Raw genomic sequence first — 20,577 nt, 5'->3', positions numbered from 1 at the left:
CCAAACCCAAAAAAAAAAAAAAAAAAAAAAAAAAAAGAATGAGGCAAGAGACTTTTCCTGGACTATGTGATAAATGGAGTTACTCAGATGTGCTTTGTTCCAGTAGAGACAGTGACATATTTGAAGATTCAAAAAGAACAAGGCGCTTGGTGAGGTTGAAAGGATAAAAACACTAGAGTAGTTGGGGGAAAGTGGTAGAACATGAGGCTAGAAAAGTGTGTAGGGGGCTGTATTCTGCAGTGTCATTCAGGCAGTGCTCAAATGTTTGGACATTTGGACTTGATCCTATAGCAGTGGGTTTTAAAGAGTGGGATGAGGTTTTAATCGTGTATGCAATGTGATCAAATCTGTGTTTTGAAAATTTATCTTGGTTACTCTGTAGAGAGTGAATTGAAGGGGGGAGATGATACAGGAAACTATTACATTTAGAGGGTAATGGTAGGTTGGATGAGAAAAGAAAAAGACTGATTTAAGAGATATTTACTAGGTAGTATATAATTTAGTAGGTATTGAGTATATCGAGTTTGGGTAGAGGGATTACTAGGTCAGGCAGGAGATTGTGATGGATTCAGGAATGAATGGAAAATGAATACGTGATGCTAATATGTATAATTTAGCTGAAGGAGAGGAGGTGATTGCAGAGGAGAGTGGCTATTCCAAGGTTTCTGTTAACATGAGGTAGGTGAGCTCATGTTTAAATGTTGATGGGACATTCCAGTAGAGAGGGAGAGAAGTTTTTTGCACAAGTATGCCATTTAATACAAGTTGTTTTTTTTTTTTTGCGGTATGCGGGCCTCTCATTGTTGTGGCCTCTCCCGTTGCGGAGCCCAGGCTCCGGATGCGCAGGCTCAGCGGCCACGGCTCACGGGCCCAGCCGCTCCACGGCATGTGGGATCTTCCCGGACCAGGGCAGGAACCCATATCTCCTGCATTGGCAGGTGGACTCTCAACCACTGCACCACCAGGGAAGCCCACAAATTTTCATCTGTTGACTTCTTTTTACTCCTCATTTTGTTGAGCCTCGGTTTCCAGGTAGTCACACAGATAGTTGTATCAGTGATTTTCAGAAACTGCAACTTCATAGATGGCTACGTAGAATTTTGTTGTATGTGTATATATTTGCTTAACCAATCCGTCGTTTATATTTAGATGGAAGGTCAAATTATATACAAAACTCATAGGCAGAGTTTGTACACTTGTGAATTGATGGACACCTAGCAATAACTTTTTGAGACCAGCTAGAAATCTTTAGGTAGGCATCTTAGAACACACACACATGCACATTCACCTACATGTGAACATACTTTTATATTTATATTTGCGTTTCTTGTTTTCCTCCCAAAATTTGTCTGTGATACAAGTATTCCTCATGACCAAAATCTATTCAGTTCCTGAGTTCATAAAGTGAAAGTTTAGGTAGTAGGTTTGGATATGGTGGGATATTGAGTTATCCAAATCTGTTCAGTTCTTGAATTTCAGAGAATGAGTATTGTGGGTCTGGACAGTGAGGAGTTTATCAGAAAAGTACAGTATCTGTTGAGTGCCTAATAGTGAGAATCAGTATAGGAAGGATACTGGCATTTTGTTTTTCACCTGAGCAAGTGTTATATTAGGTTTGTGGAGGACTGGGTCTTCCCAGAATCAAGAAGTAAAGTAAGATCCTAGATCTTAGAGGGCACAGGCATTCCACAAGGATACACTACATGAATCTAACGAACTGACGTACTTTGTGTGGCTGCCCCCTTTCCTGCAAACCCCACTGGGAATTATTCTAACTATAGCTACTTTCTTCGTAGTTGTCATCATAATGGGAGGTGCATTGGGGACTGTTGGGTTCTTAATAATTTTATCCTGAATACGCACAGGAGATGTTCTGGATCAGAGAGAGACTTAGTCAGTACCTCACAGTAAGTAATGAATGTGTTGGCTCCCTTTTGCCCTATTTCTGACCCTTAGGGCAGTGCATCAAGACTCAGGTCAGTTATCCTATGCAAGTAGTTGGACACTCAGTAGGCAAGGGGTGAGGAAAATGATTTTTCTTTGCTCATGAAGGGAAGGAGGCATCTATCTCCCTGCCCTTCTGGAAAAAGATATCCTTGAAAATGTAATGAATATTAACTCCAACCCTTTGATGAATAAATGAAATCTCTTCAGGAGCCAGTTAGCCCTCTTGGACCTAAAGACATCTCCAAGTTCCTGTGACCCATTTATTCTTCCTTGAAATGTAATACCTAGGGAGATAGATCTCCAGTCTTCTGGAATTGTGGGAGTTAACCTAGGAACCTAATCTGTACTGTAACCTTTTGTGTACTCACTTGGCACTTTCAGGGAGATAAGAAATTTAACTATCCTTTTAGATAGAGCAATTAACTAGGTAATTGGCTATAGATATAATTCTTAAGGTATGTGAAGAGTGAAATATTTCTGGGGGAAATGTAAACAGACATTTCCTAACTTTATATCATATACGTTTCTGCATGTCAGAAGGCTAGGGCTTTTTGCAGGAACACAGAATTCAGGGAAGTGGTATTTTCCCACAGGGGTATTTATAAAATAAGTAAAATACTGAACTCTCTTTCGGTTGGTTGTTAGTCAAATTAACTTTTCTTTTTTAAATTTTTGTTGGAGTATAGTTGATTTACAATGTTGTGTTAGTTTCAGGTATATAACAAAGTGAAGTCAAATGAATTCTTAAAGCTAACTTTAGTATAAGAAAAAGTATAAGAGAAATGTCCCTAAATTTGAATATTGTCTCTGCTGTGAACATTTTGAGTCTCTCCTGATGCACATATACAAGATAATTTTCTCTCAAGTATAGATCTAGTATATTAGATTTATTATCTGTAAGTAGAATTACTGAATCATAATGTATTACTGGCCTTACAAAATAATGCATTTTATTTCAAGTGGTTGTACCAATTTATACCCTCAGTACCAGCAAGTTCCCGTTAATTCACATACTCATAATTACTTGGTATAGTCAGACTTTGGCAAAATCTTGCCTATCTGGTGGGTATAAAATAGTATCTTATTGTGATTTTAGCTTGTCTTTCCTGAAATATGATGAGTTGATCATCCTTTCGTAAACTTATATCTTTTAATGTTCAGCTGCCTACCTATTTTCCCTTTTGAGTGGCTTGTGGTTTTTTTTTTTGCTTTGAAGTATGGTTGATTTACAATATTGTGTTACTCTCAGGTGTACAGCATAGTGATTCCGTATCTTTGCAAATTATATTCCATTAGAGTGGCTTGTGTTTTCTTACTAATTTGAGGATCTTCATGTATATTTTGGGAACTAATACTCAGCTGTGTGCTACAATTGTTTTTCCATAATTTACACTTGGCTTTCTACTGTATTCATAGTGTTTTTTGAAGAATACATGTTCATAACTCTAATGTAATTGAATTTGTCTGCCTGAATGTTAAGTACTGTTTGTGACTTAAACTTAAGAAATCTTTCCTTGCCCCTAGGTCTTATACATACTGCCCTGTATTTTCTTTTGAATATGTTATGGTTTTGCCTTTGGCAGTTAAGTTTTTAAAAAATATATGTATGTGTATTATTTTGTTTTTTATTTTTGTTTGATACAATACAGGAATCCAACTTCATTTTTTCCCCCAATATGAATAACAAGTTGTTCCTGAACCATTTACTGAATAGTCCATCCTTTCTCCACTAAGTCTTGATACCAGGTAGGGCAAATCGCCCCACTTTTTTCATCCTTTTTGGAGTGTTCCACTATTTGAGATTTAGCTTCCCCCCACCACCCCAAATTTAAGAATCTTCTTGATTTTTTCAAAAAAATTTTAGGATCAGCTTGTTAGCTCCTTACTCCCCTCCCCCACAAAAAAACCCTATTGGAATTTTAAAATTGGAATTGTATCAAATCTGTAGATCAAATTCGATACTGTCTTATCCATGAACAAGATTATCTCTTTACTCCTTTAGGGTATTCTTTTAACAGAGTTTTAAAATTTTCTGGATACAAGTCTTGCTCATTTTTTGTTAGTTTTATCCCCAGACATCTTAGTTATTTATTTATTTTTTGTTGTAAACAGTATTTTCCATTTCAGTGCATTTTCTGTTTGTTGTGTATATAGAAATGTAATTGATATTTACATATTGATTTTATGTCAGATCAGTATATGAAATTTGAATAATTCAGTTTTGTATGTTATTTGGGATTACTATATAGATCTCATTATCTGGGAGCAACATTGTTTTGTTTTTTCCTCTAATCTAGGATCTCTAGTATGATGTTGAATAAAAGTGGTGATTGTAGGCGTTCTTGTCTTTTTTTAATATATAAATTTATTTATTTATATATTTTTGGCTGCGTTGGGTCTTCGTTGCTGCACGTGGGCTTTCTCTAGTTGCGGCGAGCGGGGGCTACTCTTTGTTGTGGTGCGCAGGCTTCTCACTGCAGTGGCTTCTCTTGTTGCAGAGCACGGGCTCTAGGAACACGGGCTCTAGAGCGTAGGCTCAGTAGTTGTGGCGCATGGGCTTAGTTGCTCCGTGGCATGTGGGATCTTCCCGGACCAGGGCTTGAACCCATGTCCCCTGCATTGGCAGGTGGATTCTTAACCACTTCGCCACCAGGGAGGTCCCATTCTTGTGTTCTTGATCTTCAAAAGAACACTTATAACATTAACCATTAGTAGGAAGTTTGTACTAGGTAAGAAGTTTGCTTTAGGTTTTTCATAATTAATCTTTATCAGTTTAAATTTTTTCCTTCTTTATTTTTTAACCATGAATGGGTTTTGAATTTTATTGAATTCTTTTTGTATTTATTGAGATGGTTACATGGTGTATTAGTCAGGTTTCATCAGAGGAACAGAACCAGTTGGATATGCAGTTGATACTTTAACAGCATTGGTTTGTGCAGGTCCATTTGTATGCAAATTTTTTTCAGTATATATGTACTACGGTACTACATGATCCGTGGTTGGTTGGATCTGCAGATGCAGAACCATAGATATGGTGGGCTGACTGTAAAGTTATAGATTTTCAGCTGCGTGGGGGTTCCTAACGCCCACATTGTTCAGGGGTCAGCTGTATACATATAGAAAGAAATCTATTATAAAGAATTGCCTTGCATAGTTATGGAGGCTGAAAAGTCCCAAGATTTGCAGTTGGCAAGCTGGGGACCCAGGATACCTGATGGCATAGCTCCAGTCTGAATCCAGGTGTCTCAGGACCAGGAGACCTGATGTCTCCTGATGAAGTCTGGCGGGCTTGAGGCCAGGAAGAGCTGATATTTCACTTAGAGTTCAAATGCAGGAGAAAAACCAGTGTCCCAGCTCAAAGGCAGGCAGGCAGGAAGAATTTCCCTTTACTCCAGGGAGGGTCAGCCTTTTGTTCTAATCAGACCTTCAACTGATAAGACTCACCCACATTGGAGAAGGCAACCTGCTTTACTCTGTCTATCCACATGTATATATATTTAACTCATCCAAAAATACCTGCAGAAACATCCAAAATGAAGTTTGGCCAAATATCTGGACACCCTGTGGCCCAGTGAAGTTGACACATAAAATTTATCATCATGCATAGTATTTATCCTGTAAACTTAATAAGATGAATTATATTTATCTTTTTTCAGTATTAAACTATTCCTGTCCTTCTGGCTTTAGAATACCTTCCCCCATTTTTAAAAAATACTTGATTTGTTGTGTGAATGTTTTGTTTAGGAATTTTGTATCTGTGATGATGAGTGAGATCGACCTACAATTTTTTCTTTCTCATATTGTCCTTATCTAGTTTTTATGGCAAGGTTATACTAGCTTCCCAGAATTGTAAGTGGTGTTTCCTCATTTTACAAAAGATGGATGTATATATGATGAAAGAAATCTATTCTTTGTATGTTGGGTAGCACTTAGCTGCAAAACTGTCTTTAAAATGTTTATGGGTTTATGATTCAAATTTTTTAATAGAAAACTCAGGTTTTCTGTTTCTTCTCAGGTCAGTTTGGATATATTATGGGTTTTTTTGTTTCTTTAGGAAATTGTCCATTTCTTCTATGTTTTTAAATTTATTGAGCTAGAATTACTTTTATAGTTTTTTTAATAGCTGCTGTGAGTATTTTTGCAAGTAGTATTTTCATTAGGCTGTCTCTTACTAGTACTTTTCACCGGAGGTTTCTTGATTTTATTCATCTTAAGAACCAAATTTTGGTTTTGATCCTTTGTTTTCCTGTTTTATTAATTTCAGCTGTCAGTTTTAGTCTACTTGGGGGGCGGTGTTATTTAGCTGTTTCTGACTTACTATGTTAGAAAAATGGGCAGTGAACTTGAGTTCTAAGTACTACTTTAGCTACATTCTACATGTTTTGTTTGTTTGTTTGTTTGTTTTGCGGTACGCGGGCCTCTCACTGTTGTGGCCTCTCCCGTTGTGGAGCACAGGCTTCGGACGCGCAGGCTCAGTGGCCATGGCTCACGGGCCCAGCCGCTCCATGGCATGTGGGATCTTCCCGGACCAGGGCACAAACCCATGTCCCCTGCATCGGCAGGCGGACTCTCAACCACTGCGCCACCAGGGAAGCCCTACATACTTTAATATGTAGTATTTTCATTATCATGCAGTTCTAAGTATTTTTTAGTTTCCATTGTGATTTCCACTTTGTCATATGATGTACAGGTATATTTTCAAATTTCCAAATGTATGAGAATACTTTTTTCTTCTTCTAATTTAATTCTATTGAAATCAGAGCAGGTAATTATTTGAAATTTATTGGGATTAAAAAAAAAACTGGTCAGTTTTTGTACATACCCCCTCTATATTTGAGAAAAATGTGTTTTTTTATGTTAAATCCTGGGGACATAATTCTGGGTTGACAGCTATTATCTCTTACCACTTTGACTGTATTTACTGTGATATCTTTTGGCTTCTGTTTTTGTTGAGAGGTCCACTCTTAGTGATGTTTTCTTTGTAGATCATCTTTTTTTTTTTTTCTGGTTGCTTTTTCAGTTTTTTCTTTTTCTTTGGTGTTTTGCAGTTACATTAAATATATCTAGGTGTAGATTTCTTATTTATCTAGCTTGGTATATATTGTCTTCATATTTGTGGATTTATAGCTTTTTTTCTGGAGTATTGTTAGTCATCTCTGTGATTATACGTTTTCACTCTTTTTTGACTGCCTTTCTAGGACTCTGAAGCATCATGCTGTTCTCAGTGTCTGTTAACCTCTCTTGTGTTTTCTGTCTTATTCCTTTGTACTGCATTCTGAGTAATTTCATCATAGCTATCTTCTAGATTACAAATTCTGTCTTTAGTTGTGTCAATTTGCTGTTGATTTTTGATTTCACAGAAAATATTTTTAATTTCTGAAAGCTATATTTGGTTCTTTTTGAGATCTGCCTTTTTTTTAAAAAAAAACAGATTCTTGTTAATTCTTTCAGAAAGACTTATTGATTACCTATTGTGTGCCAGGGACTGTTCTAGGAGGTAGAGATTATATTCTGATGTTCCTTGCTATTTTTTTTAATTGCATCACCATTTTAGCCGTTTTAAAGTACAATTCTGTGAATTTTACTAGATTTACAATGTTGTGCAACCATTACCACTTATCTTATTCCAGAATATTTTCATCACCCCAGAAAGAAACCTCATACTCACTAAGCATTCACTTCACATTCCTTCGTCCTCTCAGTTCCTGGCAACCACTTATCTACTTCTGTCTTATGGATTGGTCTATAGTGGACATTTTATATAAGTGGAATCCTGCACTATGTAGCCTTTAGTGCCTTCTTTCACTTAGCATAATACTTTTAAGGTTCATCCTTGTTGTAGCATATGTTTTAATACTTCATTTCTATTATTTCACTGTATGGATAATGTCACATTTTGTTTGCCATTCATCAGTTGTTTCCACTCTTTGGCTATTAAGAATATTCCTACTGTGAATATTTGTATGACGGTTTCTGTGTGAACATGTTTTCAGTTCTGCCATATTATTTCTTTAAACATTTCATACCTGTTTTATATATTGCATCTTTTGATTCCAATCTGCAGCCCTTGGGTATTTGAATCTATTGTTTTTGCTGAATCTCTCTTAGGGTAGCTTATTTTCTCTGAAGCTTGGTAATTTAAGATTGTGAGCTTAATATTTTATATTTTTAAAAATACTTTTTGTTTTCATACCATATTACCTGTAATGTTATCTGCAAAGCCAAAATAGTAGAATCAAGTAATATAAATCCACAGACTGGGTTAGTATTGTTTTCTGAGGGAGAAGGAAACAGTAAGGTGTAATAAATAGAGGCATCAGTACAGAGTTCACAGGTGTTTCCTATTATACAGGGTTGAAAGTGTTTCTTTGGCTTAAAGCCACAGATATTACTGCTAGGGCTTCTGTCTGCCTGAGTGTTGTTTCTGGGTATAGATTCCCTGCGTTCCAGGAGTCTCTGGGGACACTGAGTCCCCTTAGCGCACTAGGGTCTTTAGGCCACTAAGCCAGTCAGGTTAAAAAATCTGGTATTTGGAGTGGGTGAGAAGTTAAAATAATCTAATTGTTTCTTTTCTGAGCAACCACAAAACATGAAGCTCTTACTCATGTCTCCCAACTTTCTGTTCTGACAAATCAAGAGTTGGGCAAAATGTTAGAAGAGATATGATATATAAAACATTTTGGATAAAAGGGTTTGAGTCTGAAACAAAAATGTTGCAGATACATTGTCCACCTTACTTTTGGGTGTTCAAACAATGTTTTTATTAAGTGTAAATTGGTAGCGTAGTCACTTTAGTCCTTTAAATTATTGGTTCTTACACACTTTGTTTACTGGAATTGTTTAAAAGGAATTTAGGTAGCACAAGTTTTCTTTCAGAATCCAGATATCCTTTTGTGTTTAGCTGCCATACTCAGTTCTTCCTTTACTTGCCCTTTCTTTAATCCAAAAAATATTGTGAACTATTGCAGTAGTCTGTGAACTGAGTTCTTTGCATTACATTGTTCTCTTTCCTCCTCCAGTGCTATCAAGTTTCTTTGGGTTTTTTTTAGGGAAACACTTCAGCTCAAAAGGGTATTCTCTCGAGGGCATTTCTGGCTAACCTGGCTTTTTTGTCTTTTTACAATCTAGCCCATGATCTTTCTTTCTAGACTTGTCTTACATGTTTCTCCTAGTCTCTCCTCACCCTTGGCCAGTTGTAAGTACTCTGATGCCTGCAAACTGTCCATTATGTTATAACTCTGCCCTTTGTTCATGACGTTGCCTCTATTGAAATGTCTTTCCCACAACTTTAGGCTCTTGGCAATGTAGCCGTCCTTCAAAATCCACCTCCCATATACTCTCAATATGTTTTCCAACCATAGACTAACTGTATTTTTTCCTTTCTGTTGCTTTGTAAATCTCTTTAAGACCTTTCCTGTCTTATCTAATTATGGATATTTCTTGTGTTACTTTCTCCAGCCAGTTATAACAAGATCAAAGGATCTTGTGCTGCTTGTCTTTCACGTTATCTCTGGTAAGGCAAATTGCCTTACGTGTGAAAGATGTTCATTAAATATGTGAAGAATTAGATTACAGCAACACATTTCATTTGAGATTAGCCTGAACTCTTGAAAGGTAGCATTTGTGTCATACTTGTTTTGTATCTCCAACATCCAGCACACCACCTTGGCAATTAAAAACATGTCTTTTGAATTGCTGAGGAAAATATTTGAAGTTTTTGTTTGGTTCTTGTATTTTAGCTTCAAGGAAAAATCAACAAGTTGATTTAATAGGAGAATTCTTTCAGTAATATTTTCTCGTTAAAATTATGAAAACTAAGGCATTCTTAATTGATTGGGAATCCTGTTAATGAGCAGAGGGTTGGTGGAAAGAGTTTTTTAGCTAATTCACTTAGCAGTACTTTTCCTAAAAAGATGATCAAAAACTTTTTGCTTTCCTTATAATTAGTAGAAACTGCTATGATTCTGCTATGCTATGAACTGCTATGAAACTGCTATGATTATGGTGAATAATAATGCAGATTCAATTTCTTCCCTCTTCCAAAAATGTAGGTTCTTGTTAAACCTTTGGGAGACCGAGGATACCTTTTTCTTCTCTCTCCTTGTCAAATGGTTTCTCCATATGGTAGGTGATCTTCTCTTTAATTTTTATAATTCTCCTTTAACTTTTTAAAAGTTAAAATATATTGCTAATGAATTTCACTTTTTTTTTTTAGAACATCATACTGCTAAGTCTCGAGTCTTACATGCTTTGTTTCTATTTCAAGAACCTAGAGGCATAGTTACTTGTAAGTTCTTTGAATATCTAAATCCAGTTACATATAGATACCGACATTTTATTGAAAATTTCCAGATAACTCACTAAGCATTTTGTCTTTCTTACGTCATGTTTTGGGAGATAATGGGGGTATTAAGAGGTGTTAGCAATATAAAACACAAATTATATGACTTGTTTTTTTAACTATGAAAAATTATCTTGGTTTTTGTCAGTGTTTTCACTAAGTAAATGTTGATTGTAATTGTTACAATACTATAGCTTAGGTTTTCAGGGTTTCTATTATTATATGTTTTTTTTTTTAGCTTAGTTCATTTTTGTTTTTTGTTTTTTGTTTTTTTGTTTTTTTGGTTTTTTTTGGCGGTATGCGGGCCTCTCACTGTTGTGGCCTCTCCCGTTGCGGAGCACAGGCTCCGGACGCGCAGGCTCAGCGGCCATGGCTCACGGGCCCAGCCGCTCCGCGGCATGTGGGATCTTCCCAGACCAGGGCACGAACCCGCATCCCCTGCATCGGCAGGCGGACTCTCAACCACTGCGCCACCAGGGAAGCCCAGCTTAGTTCATTTTTGCATTCACATTTTAGCGACTGTAAGTGCATCATGTGCTAGGTTAGATATTAGGCCATTCACAATTAATAAGAATTTTCATACTGTTTTAGAGAACACCATTTCTATTCACCATTTCTAAGAATGAACTTTAATGCTGTCTTAAGGTAAAGTTCTCACTGTTAGGTTAAAAATGAAATTCTCGGTAATTCCCTGGTGGTCCAGTGGTTAGGATTCCATGCTTTCAGTTTCAAGGGCTCAGGTTCAGTCCCTGCTCGGGGGAACTAAGATCCCTCAAGCAGTGTGGCACGGCCAAAAAAAAATGAGATTCTCAGTGGTAGCCATTCAGTGCCTACATATCTGCTTATGGGTGGGGATAGAGAGAGAGAGATAAAGTTGTTACAACAGGAAGGAGTGACATTACTGTCGTTTGCTGGACGGTCCTGCTGGGAGCCTCAGGTCTTTATTTCTCCTTACATTTTGCTTGCCACCAGTTGATGCCTAGGGACATGAAGAAGATCTTCAACGGGCAGGTGTTTTTCCCTTTAAAAATATGTTCTGCAGTTTTCATGTTTTAATTTCTTATTGGCCCATTTTAGGCTCCTGGGCTTAGAAGCATGCTATTCATATATCCCTACATAACATATATATATTAGGGTACATACTGGTTTGGTCCACCATTAATGTATGGATGTTGTTACATTGCTTTGACAATATGTAGATCTGTACTTGACTAATTTCTTGATTGCTAACATGGTTTGCTTTTTTGTTTGTTTACAGCACAGAAAGGTTCAACCAGTGCAGCACCACAGGAGAGACGTGAGAGCATACCAGATGTATTAAAAATAACTCAGTTTTTACAGTTTGCTTTGATTCAGTGTCGAAAGGAATTCAAAAATATAAATACTATAAATTTTCATTCTGTTGTTGAAAAGTATGTAAGTGAATTTTTTAAGCGAGGTTTTGGTTCAGGTAAACGAGAGTTTATCATGTTTCCATATGATTCACGATTAGATGATAAAAAATTTTTATATTCAGCTCCAAAAAATAAATCCCATATTGATAATTGTTTGCATACCTATATTTTTCGGCCTGAAATGTATCAGTTACCTATTTATAAATTAAAAGAGCTATTTGAAGAAAATAGAAAACTTCAACAGTTTAGTCCACTTTCAGATTATGAAGGCCAAGAAGAAGAAATGAATGGTACAAAAATGAAATTCGGAAAACGAAATAACTCAAGGGGTGAAACTATTACACCTGGAAAGCAGAAGTCATCTCACTCTTTGGATTATGATAAGGATAGAGTCAAAGAATTGATTAATTTAATTCAGTGTAGGAAAAAAAATGTGGGTGGGGACTCAGACAAAGAAGATATGAGAAGCAAAACTGTCTTGAAGAGGAAGCTTGAGGATCTACCTGAAAATATGAGAAAGTTCGCCAAAACCAGTAATTTATCTGAAAATTGCCATCTGTATGAAGGTAAAATATCAGAATTGTTTTTATATAGTATAAAAGTAACAACCAAAAACATAGTAAAGTAATTCTGTCCTTTCTCCTCATACAAGTGTTTGCTAATTATAGCCTGAGAGTCAATCTAGGCAGTCCCCTGTTTTTATAAAGGAACTTTTGCTGCCAATCTCAGCTTCTGTATTCGTTTTTCAAGGCTTAGTTAAAGATTGGCCACGTCCAGCCTGGGTAGCCGTGTTTCCCACTCTCCTTGGTTAAGACACTTTTCTCAGAATATGTCATGGTCAGCCCTTTACTTCTTTCTTTTTTCCTGAAGCATCTTTCATTTCTCTCAAGCCTCATATCTTTGCAGTTCATAACCCTCCTTAGCTTTCTGGCTGTTCTCCTCCTTGATGGTTTTCATCTCCTTTAGCTTATGCTGGATTTCTGCTCTGTGCTGAACCTGACGGTGCTTAGTGATCCATACTGTCTAATACTGTTGACCTGTGTCTTGAGAGTTAAGTGCTTCCTATGTGCTAGCTGCTTTACATGTATGGACTCATTTAGTTCTTGATTAGTAGACATTATTATCCTTATTTTACAGATAAGGAAGCCATCTCAAGTTAAATAATTTTACCTAGAGTTATGAGTTCACTGATCCATGTTTGAACTCACTTGACTAGCTCCAAGCATTGTTCCTAAAGTCAGCTATATTTCCTAGCACTGAACACATAATAGGCAAGGTACTTAAATGTTGGCACCATTTTAGCTGATAATTGGCAAATTTGTATGTGTGAAAAAATATTTGTGGGTGGAAATCAGGCTTTATCAGTAATTAAAATGGTGGGAAAGCTATGCTGGTTATAATAGACCAAAGGAGAAATGGGGCAGGGGAAAAGGGGTAGGTAGGTTAAAGTAGAACTAGTGATAGTCAGAGTTGCATATCTAGGTGTTCCTCACTTGTGTTTGTTTCTTATCATTTTGCACACTTTATTTCTGATCCTGAAAGTAGAGATTTAAAGGTTAGATTCTAACTTAAAACATCCTGATCTTGATTTGGTGGTGAGCCCACTCATTAAGAGGTAGCCTTCTGTCTCCCCTACTGCCTTTAACATCAACTTTTTAAGGTATGAATTATATACAATGTACTCATTTTAAGTGCACAGTCTGATTAGTTTTTTATAGCTGTGTTACCACTACTCCAATATATAGGACATTTTTCTTTACCCCCAAATGTTGCCTTGTTCTTTGTAGTTTATCTCATTCCATTCCACCGCTGATCTGCTTTCTGTCTCTATAGATTATTTTGCCTTCTCTATAATTTCATATAATTAGAATCATACAGCATGTACCCTGTTGTTTATAACTTGTTTTTTTTTGCCTGTGGTACCTGTACACTACCTAAATCGGAATCCTGACATCTATCTACCCTGGCTCTACCCTCCTTCAGCATTAAAGCACATGCCTTTCTGAATGTCTCCTCCCTTTGCAAGTTTTTAAATATACTGGTGGTGCAGATAACCCAGATTTATACCTGCTTGGAGCCATGTCTAACATGTTTTCTCTCATAGTCCTTTTTGTTCTTAGTGCAAGATTGGTGTAGATTTCTTTGGGGTGATTTTGTATCTCTAATATCTCAGCTTTGTTACGAATTAAGTAATCTAGTCATTTAAGATAAAGCTTAGATTATGAAAAGGTTAGCCAGTATTTTAAGTACAGAATGGGAGAGATCAAAATCAGATAAAATCATGGGTTTTTGTTGTTTTTATATTTTTAGAAGATTTAAGAGTAATCTGCATACCCTTCTCTAACATTTTGCAAAATAGTTGTGTAGGTATTTTTTCTGTTGTCAAGTACCTCACTGATTTTAGGATTTTGGTGGTAGACTTTAAGGTAACTACAGTACAGTTATTTATATATATTATTCATATTACCAACATAATATTTGAGCTCATTTTTAATAGAATTTTCAAATTATGAAAATAAACCTTCATTTAATGGGAATTTTGACCTGTGTGCAAAATTTTAGAACCAGTCATATTTGGAAAGTAAGGGATGGATATACTTGTAAACTCTAAGCAGGTGGTTTGATTGAGTTCCTGCCTATAAATGTTATACGATAATTAATTTTTAGGTATATATGTCTATTATTTTTATGCTTGCCTTCCAGACTTTAAGTGATGGCTCTTTCTCTTTTCCCTTCAGAGTCTCCACAGCCTGTTGGCTCACTTGGGCATGATGCTGACTTGAGACGGCAGCAGCAGGATACCTCTAACTCTAGCATTGCTGACATCCATAGGTTGTTTAATTGGCTATCAGAAACACTAGCAAATGCACGTCATTCTGATGCATCCCTGACAGACACAGTCAACAAGGCCTTAGGATTGAGCTCTGATGATGCCTTTGAAGAGATGAGGCAAAAGCATGAGTATGAGTTGAACTCTACCCTGGATAAGAAAGAATATGAACAGCCTACTTGTGCAAAAATTGAAAGTGCACATTTTAAGGATACTCAGAGCACACTGCTAGAAGTTGATACATCATCTTTAAAGTATCCTGTTGCTGTTTCTACCAGTGAAGTAGACACTGACCATAAGCTACACTTGAAAGAAGTAAGCCTATATCTGTTGGTTATCTTTGTTTGCTTTTGTGAATGTGTGTATGAAAGGGAGGATGTGGGGGGAATTCCCTGGTGGCCCAGTGGTTAGGACTCTGTGCTTCCACTGCAGGGGGCATGGGTTCGATCCCTGGTCAGGGAACTATGATCCCACATGCTGCATGGCACAGCCAAAAAATTTTTTTAAGAATTAACAAAAAAAGGGAGAATGTGAATGTGCTTGTTTTTCCTTTTCACAAAGAAATGATACACATTTCAGTAATGGTGTCTGTGCAGGATAGTATTTCTAAGTTATTCCTTGTTACACAGATAAACACAGAAGTGTTTTCCTTCCTGCTCATAAGCTTTATATGTAGTCTGAAAATTACCATTGTGATAAAGTGAAGGCTGGACCATCTATTTGTCAGGAATGGCTTACTGGGAGTTAATTCTCTATCATTTCATAATAAAATTGAGTCATCAAAACACTGGCTTTCTGCTGGCAGTACCAGGACCCATAGGTGAGGCAGATGAGGTGACCAAAGTCAGTGTACCAGTTAGAAACAAGGCTAAATACTTTCTATTTCTCATGCAATGGAAAATGAGTGGCCTTTAGGATTACCTCTGAGGTAACCCTCAGCCATGCTTGACAGGGCATCCAGTTTATGGTATGTGCTTAGAGTACTGATATCTAGCTGAGAAGTAGCCTAATCTCCCCAGCTCCCCCCTTCCCAAGAAGTGGTTGCATCACTTGGGGAACTGTACCAGGATGGCACCATGTTCCTAAAAACTTGTTCCTAATTTACTTTCTTCCATTTTCTCTTCCCTGTCTTTGAGTAAAAGTCATATGCATCATGGGACTTCCCTGGCTGTCCAGTGGTTAAGACTCTATGCTTCCACTGCAGGGGGCACGGGTTTGATCCCTGCTCAGAGAACTAAGATCCTGTATGCTACGTGGCTCAGCCAAAAGAAAAAAAAAATTTTTTAAAGTCATATGCATGTCCCCAGGCTTTCTGCATGTAGTTTTGAGATATTTATTTTATGGGGAGGATGAAGACAGGGATCTCAGTTGGGGGCATGTGTAAGGTAGACTCTAAGAAACTAACCTATATTGTTATCATTTCCTGACATATTTAAAACTCTGAATTGTGTTGATGGGGGCATGGACCAAACCCAGCCCACTGCCTATTTTTGTAACTAAAATTTGATTGGAACACAGTCATGCCCATTCATTTAGGTATTACTTATGGCTGCTTTTGCATTTCAATGGCAGAGCTGAGTATCTGGCCTGCAAAGCCTAAAATAGTGGGTGCTTTACTGAAAAAGTTTACCAACCTCTGCTGTAAATCAACCAATTACGTTTTGAGAGAAAAAATTATGTTCTAGTTTGAGATTAGAGTATATAACTTCACCATGTTGATTTTACTTGCTTGTAATGTTCAGGTTGAAGTTTGTAAATTTGCTGTGAAAAAATAGTTGTTTTTTCTTGACATTAAAATTAATTAAAAAGAAAGGTATTGAATCTGTACTCTAATTTTTAGGATCCAAATTTAATTAGCATGAGTAATTTTGAAGATTGCAGTTTGTGTCCCACTGTTCCCATTGAACATGGATTCCGTAGACAATCTAAGTCAAATAATGTTGAAGAGACTGAAATACATTGGAAACTGATTCCAATTACAGGTAAGAACAAGTATACTGGGACTTAGGTTTGCTTGGTTTTACTTAGGGACCAGTTTCCTGAAGGGTTTTGTCTTTTCTAGATTCCACTCTTGGGTCTTGCTTGGCTCTGACATCTTCAGTATCTTATTTTTGAGCAATGTGATATTCATCATTGAGTGTTGCTGTTCTTGGTCAGTATCTGCAAAAGAGCCTATTAAAAACGGAGGGATTTAGAATATCCTTACTCTCCCTGTGGAGTTGAACATGCAACTTGCAAATGAAAATTGTTGTCAGAAATTGGGTTTCTAATAAGGTGAGGTAGCTGCAGAGATGAAATGAGGGTCTTTGGGCAGCCAATTAAATGCTGTCTTCTCAAATTATTAAACTTCACAAGCTGTCGTCTTAAGAAGTGGTCATGTTAAGGTTCATCTATTTGAAAGAAATTTGAGTTCTTAATATTGGAGAATTTGAGAGAAATTGGATCATTGTAGAAAATGGCCTGAAATGATTAAATGTAAATATCCCTAGAAAACTTATTGAACCATGAGGCAAGAATAGTTTAGCAGATGTTGAAAGATCATTTTGCAGTATTCTAATTTCTCTGTACAAACACATATACACACATATGCAGATACTGTTAATATTCCAAGTTCTTATTCATCTTTGTTAGCTAAGCATTTGGGGAAATATTTCCAGGGCACATCTTTTCCATTCCTAGATCTTTATTTAACCTTTAAAAAGGAAAAACAAACAGTTTTTGCTAGAAAGTCGACTGAAATATACTTTCTAGCTTGTGACCTAGAAGCTACTGAGACCTCCAAGGACTCTGCAAAGAATTTCTAAAACTTGATGAGTTTCCATGGGCTTCAGCACCATTCTCTACTTAGTACCTTATCAGAGAGGGCAAGAGGCCTAGAAGTGATCGTAGAGCGGCAGCTGGTACTCCTGACCTGGAGAAGTTGGCTTGAGTTGGAAAAACAGAATAGGGGAGTAGTCTGTACAAGGTGATTATCCTAACCTTCCTCATTTAGACACCTTCATAGCTGGTTTCAGAGCCATTTGAAGGCACAACATCTAGGTGTTGATATTCCATCATCACCTGAATGGGAAGGGAAGCAACTTCCCATTTCTTAATGACCCTTCAGGATTATTTTAGACAGAAGAGCGAATACCTGAATTTGTTAGCATTTGGGATTATCTGAAAGGTGCTTTAAAAGGTTGTCACCAGTACCTGAAGAGAGTCTACAAATCTAATGGATGCTTTCCCTCAGGAGGGAATGCAAGAAGCCCAGAAGACCAGCTGGGGAAACATGGTGAGAAACAAACACCAGGTGAGAAGGCTCTCTTTGCTTTTCCTCCCAATGTGCCCTTCTTCAGAATTGCTACTTGCAGTTCTGGTCCTCTATCTGGAGGGCATCAGTTTAAGTCTGTTAATTACAGAAAATTTGGACAATATCATATTTGTATTTAAATCATTAATTGATTTATATCAAATATTCTTATACAAAGAATGTATTCAAGAGAGTCACTGAATATTCATAGAGATTTTTTTGACCTACGGTAGATTCTGTCTGATATGATAACTTGGGAAGACCAGAATATTTTTCTTAATCCATTTCTACAGGACATCTTATGAGAAGCAGTCTTTGAGTTTCTCTTAAATTTAAAAAATACGAGGAGGTGAGGCCATGTATCATTTAGGTACATTATTCCTAATCTTGAATTTTTTTGACTCAATTCTTCTTTTGCTAATTGTAAAGCTAATTTCTGCAGATAGTCTAAGAGAGTAGGAAACTTTTGGATTCCAGAAACATTTATAGATATTACTGATTAGCTCGTTGTAGTAGGTGCCTAGAAGACAGTCTCTTTTGTCTAAACTCAAGTCAATTCAGCATCCCTGCAGATGGCCATAGGCAGATTCTTCTTGCTTGGAGTTTGGTCTGTGTCTTTTTTGTTTCCATTTCATCTTGTCTTACTCTTTCAGAAATCTTGTGTTGTTTTTTTTTATTCGGAAGAAAAGCTAAATGACTAATTTTAGTAGATCTTTATGGTTATTCCTCTCTTTTGGGAATTAAAAAAAACTTTGAGTTAATAGTTTTCTTCAAGATGATCTTTGTCTCCTCCTAGGAAAAGACGATTGAAAAAAAAGCGGGAAGAACAGATATATTGATATGACATACAGGAAAGTGCATAAATCTTTAGTAGACAGCTTGATGAATTCTTACATATGTAAACACTTAGGTGACCACCACCCAAATCAAGATGTAGAACATTTTCAGTAGCCCAGCAGGTCTTCTTCTGCATCCTCCCAGTCAGTATTCTCCCTGCCCCAAACCGTAACCACTAATCTGACTTCTTTTGCTATACATTAGTTTTTACCTACTCTTGAATTTAAGATAGATGGAACCTACTACATATGTCCTTTTGGTTTTGGCTCTTCACACAACAATATGTCTAAGATTCATGTAAGTTTTGCTTCTATCAGTGATTCTTTCTCATTGGGAGAATCAGGTATCTTGTTTATGCTTCATAATGCTCCATCAGCATCTGCAGTCTTTATTTGGCATACCATCTTCATATTTTGTGGTTAAAAGTATACAAATCCAAGTGATGCTACTTTTTGAGAACTCGCCACTCCCCTTGCATTTAAAAGTCCAAGTACCACAATGCCTGAATGATAGTTAGTAGAAAACATGTATTATTATAGATATTGACATGTGTTTCTTCTAAATCATTTATTGAAGACATTTTAAAAATAATAAAGTCCATCTTAATAAAAATTATATGGGGGAAATCTGTACAAAGTAAAATTAGATGGTGATCATTTGCATTTTCAAAAGGGATTTGGTTTAGAGTTTTTTAATATGGAAAATTTCCCATGTTGATTTAAGTTATATTTCAGCTTAAAAACATTTCCTTTATCCATAGCCCTTCAGGAATAAGCTTACTGGGAGACTTCCCTGGTGGTCCAGTGGTTAAGACTCCACACTTCCACTGCAAGGGGCACGGGTTCGATCCCTGGTTGGGGAACTAAGATCCCGCATGCCCCGTGGTGCAGTTACTTAAAAAAAAAAATTTTTTTTAGAAAAAAAAATTTAGGAAAAAGTTTATTGGTCTCAACTATAGCTGAAATATTTGGGAGAATGTATTCAAGTATTTTTAATAACCACTCAGAAGTTTTAAAATTACACGTGGTCCTTCCCAACTCATTTGTTTTACAAGATGCAAGTAAGACATTTTATGTGAATAAGTCAGATACTTGACATGGTACATAATTCAAGAAATACAAAACTTCAAAAAATAAGTCTTCCACCCCTAGGCCAGACACTTAGTTTCACCCCATTGATCAACCTCTGTTACAGATTTTATTTTTTTCATGGTGGTGTTTTTTTGGGTTTTTTTTTTTTTGGCCATGCTGCACAACTTGCAGGATCTTAGTTCCCTGACCAGGGATTGAACTTGAGCTCCAGCAGTAAGAGCGCCAAGTCCCAACCACTGGACCGCCAGGGAGTTCCCTGTTACAGATTTCTTATGTACTCATCCTGACGTTTCATATGTGCGCTAAACCCCATGTTGCAGATTTACGAAGCGCATTCAGTATTCCTGAATTATTTTATGGAAGTTGAATTTTCTGGTTTATCAGTTTCATACAGTTGTAATTCTTACCTTGGTACATTGGATATTTTGCTCCCCTTCTCTTCTTTGACCTACAGACCTACTGTAACCATGCTGACAGGTGCCTTTGCAGTACTTAATGGGTGCAGTGGTTCATGGTAACCGCTGGGGTTGGTAGCAAAATGTTATAATCTAAATGCTGCTTAGGCTGTTTAAACCTTTAGAAAAGTGTGAATGTAGGGGAAATCAAAACTGAATTTTTTGTAGAGAGGGGTTACACTGCTATACCTGGGTGCAGACTTGAATAGGGAGTTCACTATATCTTAAAAGTACTATAGTTTTGAAAACTATACCTATGTGTGGACTTTCTGATCTAGAGGTAACATTTTATATACTACAACAGCAATTTTTAGGGAATGTTGGCTAAGATTTAAGAAAAATTAGTACTTTTTTAAAGGATAAAATTGTATAATATGAATTTGTAGGGAA

The 20,577-nt window shown here is 36.7% G+C and overlaps 1 protein-coding gene across 3 annotated transcripts in view; it reads left to right on the top strand.

Annotated features, from left to right (window-relative positions):
• The window catches only part of TASOR (transcription activation suppressor), a 50,227-nt gene that overhangs the window by 19,009 nt on the left and 10,641 nt on the right, over positions 1–20,577 (top strand). For all 3 annotated transcript variants that reach the window (XM_007451759.1, XM_007451760.1, XM_007451758.1), the window contains exons 12-17: positions 9,999–10,071; positions 10,163–10,234; positions 11,547–12,248; positions 14,421–14,827; positions 16,353–16,494; positions 17,745–17,804. In XM_007451759.1, coding sequence (XP_007451821.1) covers positions 9,999–10,071; positions 10,163–10,234; positions 11,547–12,248; positions 14,421–14,827; positions 16,353–16,494; positions 17,745–17,804 — 1,456 coding nt within the window. The remainder of the gene's footprint in view (positions 1–9,998; positions 10,072–10,162; positions 10,235–11,546; positions 12,249–14,420; positions 14,828–16,352; positions 16,495–17,744; positions 17,805–20,577) is intronic.

The sequence above is a fragment of the Lipotes vexillifer genome, unplaced genomic scaffold, assembly GCF_000442215.2.
Source record: "Lipotes vexillifer unplaced genomic scaffold, Lipotes_vexillifer_v1.1 scaffold521, whole genome shotgun sequence".
NCBI classification, from domain to species: domain Eukaryota; kingdom Metazoa; phylum Chordata; class Mammalia; order Artiodactyla; family Lipotidae; genus Lipotes; species Lipotes vexillifer.
This window is presented reverse-complemented; position numbering and strand designations above follow the sequence as displayed.